Consider the following 19686-nt stretch of genomic DNA (forward strand, 5'->3'; position numbering starts at 1 on the left):
TCTCTCTCTATTCTCTCTCTCTGTCTCTCTCTTCTATCTCTGTCTCTCTATTCTCTCTCGGTCTCTCTACACTCTCTCTCGGTCTCTCTATTCTCTTACTGTCTCTCTATTCTCTCTCTCTCTCTCTTTTTATATTTTCTCTCTCTCTCTCTCTCTCTCTCTCTCTCTCTCTCTCTCTCTCTCTCTCTCTCTCTCTTACTGTGTCTCTATTCTCCCTCTCTCTCTCTCTCTCTCTCTCTCTCTCTCTCTCTCTCTCTCTCTCTCTCTCTCTCTCTCTCTCTCTCTCTCTCTCTCTCTTCTCTTCTCTTCTCTTCTATTCTCTTCTATTCCCTCCTCTCTCTGTCTCTCTTCTCTCTTTGTCTCTCTCTTTATCTTCTCTCTCTGTCTCTCTCTGTCTCTCTCTCTTTTTCTCTCTGTCTCTCTCTCTCTCTTGCTCTCTCTCTCTCTCTCTCTCTCTCTCTCTCTCTCTCTCTCTCTCTCTCTCTCTCTCGCTCAGCTGTACATTTGATTCGGTGGACGTTGAAGATCTTTTGGAGGCAAAACGCTAAATTGAAAATGATTTAGATGACCAAAGCTCTAGTCCTGCCCAGTTTTAGTGTTCTGTTTACAGACTTGTAATGAATTAGACTAAAGTGGATCATTCACACGATTTAACGTTGCGCATCTGTAGTTCGGACAACAGCTCCGAAGCAGAAGTAACGAAGCATTAACACTGAACTTGTTGAAAATGTCTGCGTGAAGCACGGCGCTGAAGGCTACTGAGCGCTAGAGCGAAACGCTACACCCGTACTAACACCACAAACGTGCCCACGCATCTGAGGAGCTCGATAATAACATGATAAAACTCGCACTGCAGCTCTTATTATCAGCAAGTCATTCCAACTCGAGTTAAATGTATAGGACAATAAAATTAGGCAAATTTCTCACAGACTGTTCGAGCAGCAACAATAAACTCCTCTATTCCTCCCCCTACTCACTCCATACTATACACCTCTCTTCACAAACCATTACCCAGGCTGTCAAAGCTGCCGATCACACGGAAAAACTTATTTTAGGCCAAGTGTTTCCAAAACACTGCTTATTCTCTATTCTATCTTTATTCTCTCTCTCTCTCTCTCTCTCTCTCTCTCTCTCTCTCTCTCTCTCTCATATAGATAGATAGATAGATAGATAGATAGATAGATAGATAGATAGATAGATAGATAGATAGATAGATAGATAGATAGATAGATAGATAGATGAGGCGATAAGCGGAGGTGGAGGGAAAACTCTTTTCTTCTTTGCTTATCTTAATTTTCTTAAATAGAAGCGCAACGTATTGCATTTAGTGTCTTTCGGTAAAGCCTGTGTAAAGTCCATTAGTTTTAATGTAGACAATGTAGACGGCTTATAGACAGGTGCGGCTTATTTATGTTAAAAAATAAAAATATTTGTCAAATTCAGTGGGTGCGGCTTATATAAGGGTGCGCTTTATAGTCCGGAAATTACGGTATATATATTCTCTGTGTCTGTCTCTCTCTCTCCAAATTTTCTGTGTATCTCTATTCTGTCAATCTCTCTCTCTCTCTTTCTCTTTCTCTCTCTCTCTCTCTCTCTCTCTCTCTCTCTCTCTCTCTCTCTCTCTCTCTCTCTCTCTCTTCTTCCTGTCCCTCTCGTAGTTTCCTCTGTCTCCCCCTCTCTCTATTCTCTCTCTCTGTCCCTCTTTCTGTCTCTTTCTCTCTCTCTAAGCTTCTTTAATCATTGTTTAAAGAACGGCCTGAGCGTTTATTTATGCCGTGTTCCCGCCCACCTGGCCGTCCGTCTCCATCTGGTCAATAAAGCTATGGCATTTAGAGCTGTTTCTTTATAAATATAGACGTATACATATATAAATATTAATATGCAAACCAGTGGCTCAGTTTTATTTATAACTTTCTAAACGAAGTGGACCTTAGCCACTCACTCGTAGATTTTCTATTATGCGGGATCAAAAACTGGTGCTTTTTTTACTCTAATTCCAGTACCAAACTGTGTTTAACCATTCTTTAGAAATACTTTAAACTGGAATTCTGACACACACACACACACACACACACACACACACACACACACACACACACACACACACACACACATGCCTCTTGTTCAGATCTCTTGTTTTTCTGTTTCATAAAATCGCCATGAAGTCGCTTTCGAGGGCGCAGGTGCACATATGTCTACTTTAAAATATGTGGGCAAAAGTTTGTGGACACCCTAGATTGTTATTTTTGAGCATCCCGTTCCACATTTATGCCCCATTTGTATTAGAAAAACCTCCACTGTCCTTAGATGATGTTCCACCAGATTTTGGAGTTTGATGGAGATTTGAGCTCATCCAGCCACAAGCGCACAAGGTGGAAAATCAGGTATTGATGTTGAGCTGCTGACGTTCTTCATTTCTTTCATTTGCGTAGATAGACTTTTTTTTTCCTCTTCCTGTAAATCACACCATATCTGCTTTATGAACACATCATAATGGACTAGAAGTATATGTATATATTTGTTTAGATATGATGATCTAAAAAAAAATCAGAAAAAAAAAGCCTTTTCCTCATGTTGCGGCTACACAGAGCATTAGATGTATGGCTTTTTATTTATTTGTTTGTTTATTTATTTTTTTGCTGTTTAGGGAACTAGCTGATTACTTCAGTTTATCTCGTTTCTTTAAGCTGCTCGGTTTGCAAAGCCGTGTGTGTTTGTGTCAGGTTTAGCATGTCACAGGTTTCGAGTCTCTGGGTATAAATAGTGCAGGGAGCAATACTATTCCCCAGGCCACGCTCCAGTACACAGCAGCGGATTGAGACTTTATCCCATTACACACCACACAAGTACACATATCATGGGGACACACGTTACAGATGTATCAACAAACAAACGATGCAGCACCTGGGCAGTGATTACTCATAATGTGTATTTAATTGAACCCAGACACCATCTTGTCGCTAATGTTGCCAGGTTTGTCCGTTTTTGTGCTTTTGGATTCAGAGATTGTGTTAAATGCCTGACGATGCAACAGCTATCCATGTCCCGAGAGTCCATGAGTCAACCGGCTGTGCGTCAATGAAAGGAGGGACGGCAAACTGCCTCTTCACTGTCAGTACAGCGACACAAGCCGACATGGGTGCAGCGGATCGCAGTTGACTCACGGTTCGATACGAACGTGACGCGCGGATGAAGTGCTTTTTTTTTTTTTTGTCTAATTTTTTATCCTTAGCAGAGTGAAAGACGGATGTTTACCTACCGATATTGCGTTTTAGTCATTGCAGTCAGGATCACAGTCATGTTTACGTGAACGGGACGCGTTACTCAGTCAGCGGCTGAACAGCGGAGGAGCAAAAAAAATTTAAGAAGAAAAATTATCCGAGCCACGAGCAGCAATTCGGCTAGCTTGACACGTCCTGAAGCAAATAACATCCTCCACTCTCACAGGTTGATCGTACGATGGGCCGGGCTGACCGCAGGAGCGAAATTGCAAATTGATGCTTTTTAAACAATCAAATAATGACAATTCGTTTCAGGGCACATGATTATTACTATATAAAATTTTTGATTTCAAGCCGTGACTCAAACCCGCTTTCTACACGTAATTTGCAATCACTTTTCATATATATAATGCGTTATACACTATATTATTTACCCTTCACACTCCCACACATGCCTGTATTCTTATTTCACAGCACCAGATCAGTTACAGGAGTGTTACAGGTGCCACACCACCACAACCATAATCACCATCTAAACATAGACTGTAGTGTGATTTCATGCAGCTCTGTGTCCCCCATTTAACTCGTCTACAGTGTACAGGCAAAATGCCACTGAATTTCAGGTGTTTTCACTGCACCTGGTATCGTGGCTCTGATCTAGATTATTATTTTTTTTATTTTTTTTTTTTGCTTTAACTAAAAGGTTATCCTCTAACGGTTTCAGCATGACCTTTAATATTAACCATGTAGAAGAGGAAGGTCACACACCAAACGCTTCGGGAAGTTTATGCTTCAGTTTCACACAGAAGTAAAGATCATTTCTAGCAGCCGGCCTGGATGACGCATGTTTTGTCGTACACGTGTCACACACACTTGAATTAGTCTGAGTGGAGCTGGAAAACGAGATATCACTTTAAATCAAGGCAGATATTTACACTGAGTAGTTTCTGCAGATCAGGATTTCATTGATGCTACCTGCATTTCATTAAAAGGGCTTGCTTTCTCGTCGGACCCTGGTTTCGCGCTAATATGGTTTGAAACAGAGGAGCGGTAGTTCAGTGGTTAATGTATTGAACTCTGAATCAGAAGGTAAATGCCACTGCTGGGCCCTTAACCCTCAACTGCTTAGTTATAAGACGCTCTGGATAAGTGTGTCTGGCAAAAGCCGTGCGTGCGTGCGGGCGTGCGGGCGTGCGTGCGGGCGGGCGTGCATGCGTGCGTGTGTGTATATGTGTGTGTATGTATGTGTGTATATATATATATATATATATATATATATATATATATATATATATATATATATATATATATAATTATACACAGTGGTGTGAAAAAGTGTTGCTGCTAAGGGAGGCCCAATCAGTTATTAGGTTTAGGGGGCAAACACTTATTCACACAGGGCCATGTAGTTTTGGATTTTGATTGCCTCAATAATAAAAACCTTCATTTAAAAGCTGCATGTTGTGGTCACTTATGTTAGCATTTACTAATATTGTAATTCATTTGATGAGCTGAAACATTAAAGTGTGACAAACGTGCAAAAAACGAAGAAATCAGGAAGGGGGCAAACACTTTCACACCACTGTGTGTGTGTGTGTGTGTGTGTGTGTGTATATGTATGTATGTATGTATGTATGTATGTGTGTGTGTGTGTGTGTGTGTGTGTGTGTGTGTGTGTGTGTGTGTGTGTGTGTGTGTGTGTGTGTAAGTAAAATGCCCCGGCTGCTTCCTAGCAGCAAAAGCAGGCGTTCTCGTCATTATACTCGGACAGCTACACGGCTCTATCAGCTGACCCGCTGTTTGTACTGCCGAATGTCAACAATATAAGGTTGCTGAATTCTGATATGTGCTCATGACAGAAACTGACTACACAGTTTTTTCTTATTATGCTGCTGGAAGCAAGTTCGAGGGTTTGTGCAATTTCATCCTCGAGACGCTCAGTTTGACGCTCGAGGTTGTTTCTGTTTTCATGCATGTCTCATTCTGCTCACTTTTGTGGTCATTAAACCAGGGTAAACATGTTTTTTGTTGAAGTTGTTGTGTTGTCAATTTTTGCCCACTTTTGAAACTGGAGTCTGAAATCATTCAACCATTAGGAAGATCCAGCATGTGGAGGTCTGCAGGCCACTGGGATTTGTAACAATGGTCCCAGAACTATGTGTTACAACGCTGAAACAACGAAACATCTTTATTAGGATTGGTCTTTTGATATTCATTTTATAGACACGCCTCCAACACTATTTTACATCCTCGGAAGTCATGGAACATGTATCCACTAGATTTCCGAGACCGCTCAAGGAGTTTTGCGCTCTTTAAGCCACGAGGGTCTTTGCAAGGACACGTACTGATCAGGGTTGCGAAATTCATGGGAATTTATTGAAATATATGGAAATTAACGTGAATGAATAGGGGGGAAAAAGGGGGGAATTTTTTAAATGGCAGGTTAGCCAATAACTTGAATGTAGTTGAAAAAACAACCAGATTTAATGCACTTTAAGTTGAATTTCTACCCTGCAGGTTAATCAATTACACACACACACATATACACACACACTTACTGCAGGGCTACTGAGGCCACACCTCCTACATTTCTCTATAGAACAACACACTTAACTTCTTATGTCCTTCACACAAAATAATGTCACGTGAATTCTCATAAATGACATGAGTATTACATACGTTTGTTTAAAATCTCCTTGTGCTGTGTGTAAGCTATTGTGCAACAAAATTAGACTACGCATGTCAGCTTATGACCAAACAAAATGTTTGTATATGGTACTGTTTATAGACATTAATTCCCATAAATTCCGGGTATGTTTCCAACTTAAAATATTTCCACAATTTCCAAGCGAAGTTCCCATAGAAAGTTTCCGGAAGTTTATCAAACTTCGCTGGGGAAAGATGCGAAGGGAAAGATGTTTCCCTAGAGTTTGGCGTGTGATTGTGGAGATTTTGTGCTCATTCAGACATAATGGTGATGATAAAGGCAGGTACTGATGTAGGTGAGGAGGCCTAGGGTGCAGTCAGTGTTTACATTTATCCCAAAGTTGTTCAGGGTTGAGGTCAGAGCTCTATAGCAGGAGATCTTCCACTCCAACTCATCCAAAGCATGTCTTTATGGGACTGGCTTTGTGCACAGGGGCATTGTCATGCTGGAACAGGTTTGGGTCTCCCAGTTCAAGTGAAGGGAAAATTGTATGCTGCTGCATCTAATGACGTCCTGTACAATTGCGTGCCTTCAGCTTTGCGAAAACAGTTTGAAAAAGAACATATTGCTGGGGTCCCAATGCTTTTTTTTTCTCCCATATATTGTGTATATATAGATTGTTTTTGCTGTGTCTTTTATTTACTCGTCTTCAAAAAGTGCGTCTTTGTGGCCCCCCTGGTCTGTCTTCAGTAAGTGCTTTATTCTGGGTTGAGCTGGTTATATATATCACTGGGTGTGAGCTGGGAAAAACATCCCGGTTATTCCTAAGACAGGCATTTGGCAGAGACCCTTATCAAGAGTGATTTACAGTTATCTCATTCATACAACTGAGCAGTTGAAGGTTAATGGCCTTGCTCTTGCAGTGGTAGCTTGGTGGTTGGAAGTTGAACCCACAAACCTGCGATCAAAAATCCAACATCTTAACTACTAAGACACCGCAATTGTCATGCAAACACACACACACACACACACACACACACACACACACACACACACAATCCTTCACGCTTTAAAGTAGCCGGTCCAGCTACCAGAGGTTGGAGGTAACTGGAGAACTTAAAGGAAAACCCTTAAGGAGAACATGCAACAGAAAGTGGGCGGGCTCAGGATTGAACCCAGGACTGTGTGAAGTGGCAGCACTAGAGAGCAGTGCAGAGATTAACCATAGTTATTTAGCAGTGCAGTTGGAGAACTTTTTAGATTGTTACAGTGCTTATGATTTAAACATCTACCAGGTCTATTGGCACTTTTCATGTCTGCGTTAAAGGAATAATGCAGCTGTGTGTCCATCCATCTGTTTCTCATTAGCAAGATATCTAAAGAGTGATTTGTATAGGCATTTGAATATAACCAGGATATTAACTTATTAGATTTGGCAAAAGCTCAAAACATGGTCAGGATAATAGCAGGGTGAATTCTTTTTTTTTTTTTCTTCTTTAATGGCTTCCTTTCAGGTCAGAGCATGTGTTCAAAGGTGTTTGACTTGAGTTGGTGGTAGAGACCTTGTTAATGACATCAGCTTTGCCATACAACCACATCTGACCGTCACAGATGTTACACCTGGTTTATCTTTTCTGAGTGTGTTGTGGGTTTGTTTAGACACAGTAAAGCTCACTCGAGTCCTGGGTTTTGCAGTGTTAGTTTTCTCTGCCCCCCCCCCCCCCCCACCTTTTTTCTGTTTTTGTTTTTGCAGTCAGAAAGATAACCACACTCAAAATCGGTCCTTCATCACCTGCTTGAAATCACAGGGTTAAAAGGGCTTTCTTTTATAGGCTTTTCATCATAAGCCTTCACAACTATGTGTTCATTTAGTATATTTGACATCCCTTTACAGACATGTACACTACTGAATTATGCCTTTTTTCAGGTTAATAGGCTGTTTGTTGAATGTTGTTTGTTAGACTTACAAGCAATGGGTTTGTTCTCATTTCTTTCACGGTTTCCCTTTAAAGTTTTAACCACGTGTGTCAAGCCTAGTTATTTAGGCGATTGATTAATTGGTATTTATCAGGTGTTCTGAAAGTTTTATGAGGGACTGCAGAGTCCTGAAGACTCATGTGCACTTAATGATTTTATAGTAATCTAAACCGAGCAGGAGGAAACAAATAGCTGGCTGTGTTTACTGGCATATCAGTGAATGTTTAACCATGTAGTTAAGAAAATAATTGTGCATCATATGATGTTATAGTGATAAAACAGGAACAATAATAATATTGCAGCATCATCTATTTATTTAAAGTAGAGTTCAACCGATTTATCAGTTTTGCCGATTTATTGGCACTGGTAGTCGATTGCTGGAACTATCAACTATCTGCAAAAATCCATAGTGTTAGTTTTTCCGGCTCCCGGTTTGCTGCCATAATGAGAGTGACCTCTAGTGGCGAGTCGCCAATGCCACGTTTTGTTTGTTTTTAGATCCGAGACTGTGCGCTGCACGGAGAGCGCAATGTTATATTTATAATTTATAATGTGTTTGTATGTAATATAATTGTTATTATTAAATACTTATATTTAATAAATTAAGTTCAGTATAATTTTAGTGTTTTTAGATTTTTTTATATATATTTTATATATTATAAATATCAGTATCAACGTATTTCCTGTGCTTCAGCATAGACTTTTCCTTAAAGCCTTTTTTCAGTCTCGACTACATGAAAGTCTAATTGGCGTACTGTATGTTTTCGAGCATATCAGTATTGAGCAATTTAGACTACCGCTGTTCAAGTTTGCAGCGAGTGCAACTGATATATTGGAATTATCTCAGCACGAACAGACCTGCTGAACCATCACGCATGACCTTTAAATAGTTCATTGTATGAATCCAGAGTAGCTTATTCTTATTCTTTTAGTCTCTCCGGCTTATTTCCGGTCTCCCATCGTCGCACTACGCATTTGTCAATACACACGCACACATACACAAACACGACACCCTGATTTGCAAGCAGCTGCTTTTTACTCCTTGGTAATTTGGTCATAAAGTTTCAGCTGACCGATTGAAGGAAATCTATGACTAGAGTTTTATTCCTGTGAACTCTCCTCGTTCACATAAAGAGCCACGCCCTCTGTTTCATTAAAGGGAAGCAGCTATTGTGTGGCACCACCGGTGAGACCGAGGTGTAAATCTCCACTCAGCACACTGTCCTTGGCCTTTATTCACACGTTTATGACCTTCCAAAGCACACTAAGGAGAAAAAAATCCAAGGAAAGAGATATATATTTTTTTTTATTTTTTATTAGATGATCAAGAAATTGAAATTAAAATGCCAAACGAAATGCATTCAATGCGATTAAAACTAGAAATACGCGCAAAAGTTTGCGGACACCTGACTTCTCCCACCTATTTGAAGGCTCACAATTGCAAAGGTCGCTTTAAACATTCTCCTGGCTTGTGGTAGGAGACCTGGAACCTGTTCCAGTATGACTATGGACTTATGAAGATAAAAAATAGGGTTTACATGAGTTGAAGTGGAAGATCTCGAGTGGCCTGCTAAGGAGCTCAGACCTCAACCCCTTTTTGGACACCGCTTCCTCACCCTACATCAGTAATCTCCACAAGCACGCTCCAAGATCTAGAACATCTCCTCATGAGACTGGTGGTTATTATAACAGCGAATGGCGATTAAATGTGGAATAGGATGTTCAAAAAGCACATACTAATGATGTGGTCAGGTGTCGTGTGTGTGTATATATAGAAATTTTTATTAACCCCGATTTTTCACATTTGAACACACACACACACACACTAACATGGCTATTATTTCTGATAGTAGAGCAGAAGTCTCACTTTTGGTTTGTTCTGCTGCTCAGTTTTGCTCTTACTTAAATGTGGAAAAAGAAGAATGGTGTGCAAATTTGGTGCATGCACAACGTGAATAGGAAAAGATTTCACCTTCACACAGAATTGGAGCCAGATTTAATAACTAATTTGTATAAATAAGTTTGCTGGTTAACAGAAAAATCTGCCCACAACTGATCATGACTTGAATATAACTTTGTCCTTTTTTTTTTCTTGTTCTGTGTGTGTGTTGCAGAGGGCTAATGACGAGAACGGGAACTGCTCAGGGGGCAACATGGAGTTTCCAACCACTAACCTGTACGAGCTGGAGAGCAGGGTGTTCACTGACCACTGGTCAATCCCTTACAAGAGAGAGGAGTCGCTCGGGAAGTGTCTCATCGCCTCCACCAGTCTCGCCAGAATGGGTAGGGTGTGTGTGTGTGTGTGTGTGTGTGTGTGTGTGTGTGTGTGTGTGTGTGTGAGGGTGTGTCCGAGGAAGCAGCATCTGATCTAATCTCCTTCTTTCTGCAGGACTGGCTGATGCAGATGAGAACTGTAAGAGATTCATGGACAGATGCATGCCCGAGGCCTTCAAAAAGGTGTGTTCATGATGTCATGAAACTGTCTTTAGGTTTCATTTCGCTCGGTCCCTTTCTGTATTACACACACCTACTCTTCTTTCCTGTCTAGTTGCTGATGTCAAGTGCTGTGCATAAGTGGGGCACGGAGATTCATGAGGGTATCTACAACATGCTGATGCTGCTAGTTGATCTAGTGGCAGAAAGGGTTAAACAGGACCCTATTCCAATTGGCCTCATGGGAGTACTCACTATGGTGAGCGCGCACACACACACACACACACACACACACACACACACACACACACACTGGCACTGGCATCAGAGACCTTTGTGTGTCTGCTTGTGTTCCCATGACATGGTCCCACATAAGTATGTGCTATGACAGCACTTCTTTATCTCGCTGAGCATTCATCATGTACCAGCGTTACTGACACCAGCTTTAAATGAGCATTAACAGCAGTTTGAGCTACAGAAGCTCGCCTGTTGGATCGGACAACACGGACCAGCCTTCACTCCCCACGTGCATCAATAAGCCTCGGTAGCTTGTGACCCTGTCGCTCGTTCACCACTGTTCCTTCCTTGGAGCACTTTTGATAAACGCTGACCAGTGCAGACCAGGAAACCCCACCAGAGCTGCACTTTTGGAGATGTTCTAAAACAGTCGACAAAATGTGTCCCTCGTCAAACTCACTCAAATCCTTCCGCTCGTCCATTTTTTCCTGCTTCTAACACGTCAACTTTGAGGACAAAATGTTCACATGCTGCCTAATAAATACCTCACACTAACATGATGAAGAGATCATCAGTGGTATTCACTTCACCACTTATAATGGTATAATATCATAATGGAATGCCTGATCGGGGTGGGTGTGTGTGTGTGTGTGTGTGTGTGTGTATGTTTATGTGTATGTATGTACTTGGTCAGAACAGCTCCAAAACGTCTTGTATGATTTTCCTATTTTGCAATGGGGTCAAAAGTGGTCCAGGAAAGCCCTCCGCTGAACCAGGGACAGGGTCAGGATCACTAATGGTTTGTTCAAGGCTCATGGGAAATAAAGACCGGCCTGTGTGGTCTGATCCTGCAAATAAAAATGAACAAGTTTATCCTTCACAAGTTTACCATTAAATTAGAAGTTTAGATTTATTCATTTTTTTGGGAATAAACCCCAATATTACACCCAATATGTTTTTTAATGTATTTAAGAAACATTTATTGTGATATTACACCTAGAAGGCGTTGTGAGAGCCTGGGCGTTATAAGGAAGGTTTTTTTTTTTGTCCTCTTTGCTTAGAGGCATGCAGAGGTCAAATTTGATATATTGACATAATGCAATTAATGCCAAGAGTTTTATCAAAAGCACACACTGTGGCTGTCATAATATACCTGAGGGTGAGATCAGTGGCTTTTCTCCTTCTAATGTACAATTACTGTAGTGGATTATTAAACACCCATGTATCTCACTTGTGTTTGTGCCTTGCAGGCTTTTAACCCTGATAATGAGTATCACTTTAAGAACCGTATGAAAGCGAGTCAGAGGAACTGGGCCGAGGTGTTTGGGGAAGACAGCATGTTTGCAGTCTCTCCCAGCTCCAGTTACCAGAAGGTACTCGACTTCTCTTTATACCACTCACATCAGCCAAGCTTTCATTTCTGTGTACGTGTGTACGTGTGTGTGTGTACGTGTGTGTGTGTACGTGTGTGTGTGTGTGTGTGTGTGTGTGTGTGTGTGTGTGTGTGTGTGTGTGTTGTTGTTGCTCAGGTGATAAATCTGTTCTGTTAAAGGTCAGACGAACTGGTTTCCTACATTCCTCGTGTGCGTGTGCGTGCGTGCGTGTGTGTGTGTGTGTGAGTAAGTGATTAAATGAACATGACTCTGCAGTTATTCTGGCTAATCTAAAGCATGTGTGATTGTAAGTGTGTATCGCAGCAGTTTTACTCGTGCTTTGTGGGCTTTTTTGTTTGTTATTTACTTGTCTATTTATGTTTGATAGTAAAAGTGAACCTTTCTGCTTATTTTTACTTACACAGTTATCAGACCTAAAGCAATGAATGTAACTGTAGCTGAAGGTTAATGTTATTTTTTGTGTGTGTGCGTGTGCGTGTGCGTGTGCGTGTGCGTGTGTGTGTGTGTGTGTGATAACAGGAGCCTCATGGATGGCTAGTGGACCTGGTGAATCGGGTAAAACATCTCATCTCTTAAACAGTCTGATTTGTGATGTAGTTTTAATTTTCTACCCTCATTTTTGTTATTCTTAGTTAAACAATTAGTTACACATTAATAACTTTATTTAATATGGACATTAAGAATGGAAAAAGTCTCATGGACAGTGCAACTGAGTGACATGTAAACCATATGGGCAAAAGTTTGTGGACACCTGACTAGGGCTGAAACGATTTCTTGAGTAACTCGAGTGATTCGAATACAAAAAAATGTTCCGGTTAGTCCATTTAACTACATATATTGTTTCCCACGGATTATTATACGGTCGCACCACACGCTAAATTCTGGATGGCTCTGGACAATTCCATAAGTCGCAGAATTAAAAAAAAAAAGGGAGAACGGCTGGAAAACAGCGAAGGGCGAGAAGATTCATATCGAAGCCAGTTTCCGCCACATTAACAAATAAGTTTGCCTGATTCCGGCTTTATTTCTCACAATTCCGACTTTTTTTTTCTTTTTTTTTTACAATTCCGGCCATGAAATGAAAATGAAATCAGTAGAATCGCATGGTATCAGACTAAGACTCCGATCCCTGGAGAGAAATTGTCCAACAATCAGCTCAGGAGGAGACGGAACAGGATGAAGCCAAGGAGCCTCGTTCATAAACCAACAGCTTCAAACTTCAGGCCCACAATACGGTTACCGGTGGATGCACCAGAAATGTTGGATGCTAACGAGAAATAAAGTCAGAATTGCGAGGAATAAGTCGGAATTAGGCAAGCCTTTTTTTGTGGCGGAAACGGGCTTCTTTAGGATTCAGGCCAAAGTTTCCGAAGTTTGGGATCATTTCAAACTAAAACATAAAGAAAACACCGTACAGTGTGTTTATTTTATGATATATATTTTTTTTTTGCGTAATCTGAAATAAATAAATTTTTTTAAATATATATATATATTTGTATTTGCAATTTGATGTAATATGCCAATTAAATGCACTGAATGGGTTTAGATTTTACAGATGATCTTATATGAAATTTCAGCAATAAAAATGTCAATTTTTCTAAAAATGGAAACAAATGACTTGTTGTTTTAAGAGGCCTGTGTTATTTTCTCTTGTATATTTAGATTTGGGCTTTAATAAAGAAAAGGTACTACTTATACGATTACTCGATTAATCGGTAGAATATTCGATCACTTAAATAATCGCTAGCAGCAGCTCTACACCTGTCCATAAAATTGGAATGTGCTTTTTTCCAAACATCCAATTCCACATTTAGTCCTCAGTACCTGTTATAATACTATAATACTTTCTTACAACGAACAATGCAACAGTTCCTTCAGAACAAGGGATTTACCAGGCAGTCGTTTTATAGGCCAACACTATTTTACATCCTCAGAAATCATGGCACATTTATCCCAACTTATCCGGGAGGAATTCAGCCACAAGTAAAGGTGGCAGTAAAGTCAGGTACTGATGCAGGTGAGGTGAGGAGGTCTGGGGTGCAGTCAGTCACTCATGATCTTCTATTCCTCTCCATGCAAAGCATCTTTTCAGAAGAATTTAATGCCATCACACCCAAAGACATCATATACAGTCGTGTGCCTCCAACTTTGTAGTAACACTATTTTGAAAAAACACATTTGGCAGTAAAAGTCAGGTGTCTCAATACTTTGTCCATGTTTAATTGGTTCTGGTGCTTCCAAACTTCCAAGTATTTCACTGTACTGTAATGTGGCAGATCTGATCATACCCGTCTTATTTCCTTCTTCACTGCAGTTTGGAGAGATGGGTGGCTTTACTGCCATTCAGAGTAAGCTGAATCAGGAGGAGATGGAGATTGGGGTAAGGAAGCTATTTGCAGTCATTGGGGAAAAAGAAAGTACGCCCTTTTTTTCCAATTCTATACAATTTCTATCTGACGCAAATGTGTTTCGAATATTGAAAATTGTAATTGCTTATGTTGGGTGTTTGTTCATAGGAATGTCCTTCCCTCCTCCCCCCGCCACGACTGTACTTGTGAATAGGGATGCTTCAGGCATCAGATCTTCTTTCCCAGAGCAATATGACAGGTGTGCGTGTATACAGGAACGACCTAATTGTAAAGAGACTGAGACAGGCTAGGGTCACCCCCTGTGCATGAGTTTAAATGCCCCCTCTTGTCTGTAGCCCTGAAAAAGCCGCCTTGTTTCGGGGTCCACATGCGCCGAGCTCCAGCATCGGGAGCTCTGACAGGGAAAAGATGCTTTGATTTAGGATTTGCATGTGAATAAGTAACACAGGAACAGGATGCGGGAGGCAGCTTTCGGGAGAGGGGGATGTTTTTTACCGCTACACCTGACCTGCTGTGGCTGCTGTGCCGTTGGCTTGACGCCAGGCATGCTGAGCGCACTAGACACTGCAGTCCTGAAAGAGAGCCTGGTGGGAAGAATAGGAGAAGGAAGCTTCCTCCTCTTCTCCTCCGCTGCGCTGCTCTAATTCATTCCCACTCCGCAAACGGAAGAGAAATCATTTCATCCAGAACAGAGGCGCGATTCATCCTTGCTTCGCGTCTCCACTGCTGCCACCACCAGCATGAAAGAGTGTGTGTTTGAGAAATACGCAAACACAACCGCGGTCACTGACGCTGTAGCCGTAACACTCTTGCTTTAATTGAGTTATTGGGGGTTCCGAAGTTATTAATGTTAATTATATCATTGAAGGCTTGGTCAGAAGGATGTTTCTATAACAACGGATCCAGCTGTAAAGCAAATTACAGGTTTCTATCAATGCTCTAGTGATTCTGTAGCAACAGCTAACTAAGGGATTTGTATGGCAGATGTGCCAAGTAAATTGTTTACAAATATATTTAGATGTAAATATTTCAGAAGGAGTCTCCAGTTTAACAAGGTCTTACAGGGAGAGGAAGACGAGCTGTAGTTTCCGTTATTACGTTATTATATTAGCACGAGGGAACAACTGTTCAGAGTTGCCATAACAACAGTAACACATCAGTCCGTGCATTCACTGAAAACGAATCAACTTCCCGATGAAAATCAGCACTCGCTTTTTACGGTTATCCCAGCATGCCGTGCGCATGTTAAGCAGTGTTCAGGGAACATGTAAAGAATTTGTGTCATTATTTTCTCTTTTGGTCTCTTCAGTGTGTGTCTGCGCTGGTGCAGCCTCTCGGTGTGTGTGCAGAGTACCTAAACTCCAGCCTGGTCCAGGTCAGTGTTGTTCTGCCAGCTTCCCTGCACACGCATCTCACAGTTCCTCTCAATCTTCACTCACAGAAACCACAAGCAGCACCTACACTTGATTTCAGTTTCAGAATTGAGAGGGCATGTGGAGCATAAGATTAATTTGTAAACACACACACACTCATATATTAGGGGTGTAACGGTACACAAAATTCACGGTTCGGTACGTATCTCGGTTTTTGAGCCACAGTTCGGTTACATTTCAAAACACTTAGCGGGGAAGAAACGCAAAACATAAAATTGCTTGTCATTTTTTTTATTCACGCAGTTTATCATCATTAATATTTGTGATCAACATTTGAACAGTTTACATTTTTTAACAATTTTAAATAAAATGCCTGCTTGGTTAAATAATATATAAAATACTATTTTATAAAAAAAATTTAAATAAATCAAATGAAAACAATCGATAAATAAATAGGATTGCACACGTGTATTGTACCGTAAGCCCTGTACCGAATATGTGTACTGTTACACCGCTAATATATAGTTATCAGCATACAGTACAGTACAGTACAGCAGATGTTTCAGTTTTTCAGTAAAACCCCCAAAAGTAATGCTGATGTCTTTAATGGGTGGTTTTCATGTTTGAGCATAATCCATGTCTCAAAAACTTCACAGAGCAAAATTAAAACTAACCCGAATACCAGCCTAATACTTAATTACACTTAATCTTTAAATAGAAATACTAATATTATACTAATACTAATAATATATATACTAATATAAATAGAAATGCATCATGGACATCACATTGTCTTTGCCTTTTCACGATGTATTCCACTTAATTATGATTATTAAGATCTTTTGGAATAATTTTAACTAGCCGGATTTGGCATTGAAACCGTAAACCTGGCAACCCTGTTATTTACCACAATGTCCTCTGCTTTTACTTCAAGTATGGGGCAACTGGATTACTTACCTCAAAGTTATTCTCTGTAATGGCACTTGTAGTTTTCTTTTCTTTCTTTTTTAAATATATTTTATATTTAATACAATGTTTTACATTCATATTTAGCATTAATATGGATAATAATGATAAGCGAAATGGGACAGTGATCTAGAAGGAAAAACAAATCAATGGAACATAGGCTTTTGTCTGTCCAGTGGTAACATTCTGAATGTTTATGGCCCTTATGGTCATGTCATAAATGAGAACTTTAGAAAGATTTACATTTGTTGAAAAGCTGTATTTTGCCCCTTTGGAAAAGCTGACATCTTCTAGCCAATGAAATGTCTTTATCTGCTGCAGCCAATGCTGGACCCAGTCATTCACAAGATGATCACATACGTGCAGAATCTTGAAGAGAAAGACCTTAAGGACAAGGTACAGTGCACATCGGCATTCTGTATTTACTCTGTCAAAAATGTGAAAATATTTCAACATTATATCGATGGTGTCTCCCACTGTGTAGAGATTGGTGAGTATTCCAGACCTCCTGTCCGCCATTAAGCTGCTGTGCATGAGGTTCCAGCGTGAGCTGGTCAACGTAGTGGATGACCTGAGGTTGGACATCCTACTGCGGATGCTCAAGACCCCTCACTTCAGTGCCAAGATGAACTCACTCAAAGAGGTTACTATATTATTATCTTGTAGCTTTAATAATTCCTCCCGGTGTGTTCATAACTTGAAATGAAGATGAAGCACTTTCCCAAATCCACACCAGTGGATTACATGCAGTGGAACTTTATGACCATAAAGGCTACCTAATGCTGAACACTTAACACACACTAAATGAAGACTTGCCATGTATTATTATTATTAGTTTTTTAAGAAATTCACAATTTCTCTGTTAATTGACCATTTATAAATTTATAAATGTCTTTTGAAAATTGCATATTGTATTGATGATAGGAAAATATTCCCAAATATTCCCAAAGGGGGTAATGTATGGATTTTGTGGTGGTCAATCCATGTCTGAAAATAATGTTCTATGCTCCTTGAACCGTTAATATAACCTGCGATTTTGCAAAAATTCGGACTCATCAGATCACATGGTCTTTTTTCTAATTCTCCAATCTTTATATGCACTAACAAAACCGAAGTCTTTGAAAAGAAGAGGCTCACTGATAATCAATTAGGATTAAATATCTTGTTGCAGCGGAAACACACTGAAGTCATTCTCCAATGGAGCTCTTACCTTTTTGCTTAAATCCTGGTAGTGACTCCAAGCAGTCTATACATAAATGACAAAAAAAAGAAACGTTTTCCATTGAAGCTGTGTGTCATAGTCAGTATTTCAGGGAAATATGGGAGGAAAGAGGAAACACAGTATGCTGGAGTGAAATAAAGTGCATGCTGTACAGGTAAAACTACATAGAATTTGGTTTTAGCTTTGGTTTGGTTTCTACTCCGCAATATCATGTATTTCTGTAGGATTGATCAAATATCACAGCAAGCCATAATATATGGAAATGCTTCTAAATTAGCATTTTGAAAAGGACAGTAGGTGATATTAGTGAGATAACCATCCAATCACAATGACTTGGAACTTAAATCAGCCTTTATGTCTTCAGTTTACAAGTCATGTGATCATCCATCAAAATGTTTAATTACCAGTTCTATAAAGCAGCAGTGAACCCAATTTAAGCCGAACGTATACTTTTAATTCAAGTGAAAGAAAATAAACTAGTACCGTCATTTCCAGACTATTATGCGCACCCAAATATAAGCCGCACCCACCGAATTTAACAAATATTTTTTATTTTGAACATAAATAAGCCGCAGGTGTCTACACTGAAACTAATGAACTTTACACAGGCTTTAACGAAAGACAGTGTCTGTTACACGGCTTGTATCTAAACAGTAGCCTACCAAGAAAGTCACTGTTCACTGTCTTCCTAATTCCTTTCAAAACTATTTCTCTTGGAAGTTTTTCTTTTGGCATCGTCGTGCGTTTAAAAATCACCAACGGTGAATCTTTTCTCCCGATGCCGTGCAGCTCAGAACACGGGTGAAGTGTGTATTTTCATGCCCGGTTGTTTTCAGCGTGACGAATGATTCGCATTTCCTGTAGACAGTCCGAGTGAGCGGCAGGTCAAACGTCAGAGGAACCTCATCCATATTTATGATGTGGTGCGGCCCGATTCAGTGGGAGCGCATCTGATTTAATATAAAGAGTTTCATTGGTTCACCGGAACCCGTTCTGCAATTTCATTGGTCTAATGTTATTGGGCTTAGTTTTTTGGCATGAAGTTTGTGAAACCGGGAAAACCCAGAAAAAAATCCATAAATTAGCCGCTTTATTGTTTAAGCCGCGGGGTTCAAAGCATGGGGGGAAAAAGTAGCGGATTATAGTCCGGAAAATATGGTACTAGAATACCTGGGAGGAAGCAAATGTATCTTATGTAGCTCCAAACAAAGTTCTATATCAGTCCTCCACCGTTATCTCCTGGTGAACATTTTAGCCTGGTTGACTGCCATGTTCTGTTCCAGGTCACCAAGCTGATAGAGGAAAGCACAGTGTCTAAAACCGTGAAGAACGCCATAGACACCGACCGGCTCCTCGACTGGCTGGTGGAGAACTCTGTCCTGTCGATAGCATTGGAAGGTCAGTATCTCTTGAATTTTTTTCCTTTTTTTTCCCCCCGTATAGACTAAACATAGCCTGCGCAACTGATCATAAAAAGCAGTGGCGATAAAGACGTGGTAAAGGTAATGTGCATGTACGTATTACACGTATTATGTATGTTCAGGTCGTTTTCGGTACGTCTTACACTATATGGGCAAAAGTTTGCGGACACCCGAGGATAGAATTAATTTGTGCTTTTTGAACATTAAATTTCACTTCTAGTCCCCATTTGCTGTGATGATAACCTGCACTCTTCTGGAAAGGTGTTCCAGTAGATTTTAAAGTGCGCTTGACAAGATTTATAGGGGAGGTTCTAGCTTAGTGGTTGTGGAGCTGAAGGTTGTTCCACACCGAGCTGAAGGTTGTTCCACACCAAGCTGCCACTCCTGGGCCCCTGAGCAAGAATCCCATAACCGCTTAGAATTTTA

At 40.4% G+C, this 19686-nt stretch overlaps 2 protein-coding genes across 5 annotated transcripts in view; one reads left to right on the forward strand and one right to left on the reverse strand.

Annotated features, from left to right (window-relative positions):
• The window catches only part of LOC310738371 (ciliary microtubule-associated protein 2-like), a 365395-nt gene that overhangs the window by 215636 nt on the left and 130073 nt on the right, over positions 1-19686 (reverse strand). The gene's annotated exons all lie outside the window — the stretch shown is intronic.
• The window catches only part of usp24 (ubiquitin specific peptidase 24), a 64552-nt gene that overhangs the window by 7222 nt on the left and 37644 nt on the right, over positions 1-19686 (forward strand). For all 4 annotated transcript variants that reach the window (XM_083563270.1, XM_083563271.1, XM_083563268.1 and 1 more), the window contains exons 2-11: positions 9960-10128; positions 10235-10302; positions 10394-10537; positions 11766-11888; positions 12429-12464; positions 14224-14289; positions 15588-15653; positions 16939-17013; positions 17102-17260; positions 19123-19237. In XM_083563270.1, the coding sequence (XP_083419396.1) occupies positions 9960-10128; positions 10235-10302; positions 10394-10537; positions 11766-11888; positions 12429-12464; positions 14224-14289; positions 15588-15653; positions 16939-17013; positions 17102-17260; positions 19123-19237 (1021 nt within the window). The remainder of the gene's footprint in view (positions 1-9959; positions 10129-10234; positions 10303-10393; positions 10538-11765; positions 11889-12428; positions 12465-14223; positions 14290-15587; positions 15654-16938; positions 17014-17101; positions 17261-19122; positions 19238-19686) is intronic.

This window comes from Silurus aristotelis (genome assembly GCF_946808225.1).
Source record: "Silurus aristotelis genome assembly, chromosome: 15".
Taxonomy (NCBI): Eukaryota; Metazoa; Chordata; class Actinopteri; order Siluriformes; family Siluridae; genus Silurus; species Silurus aristotelis.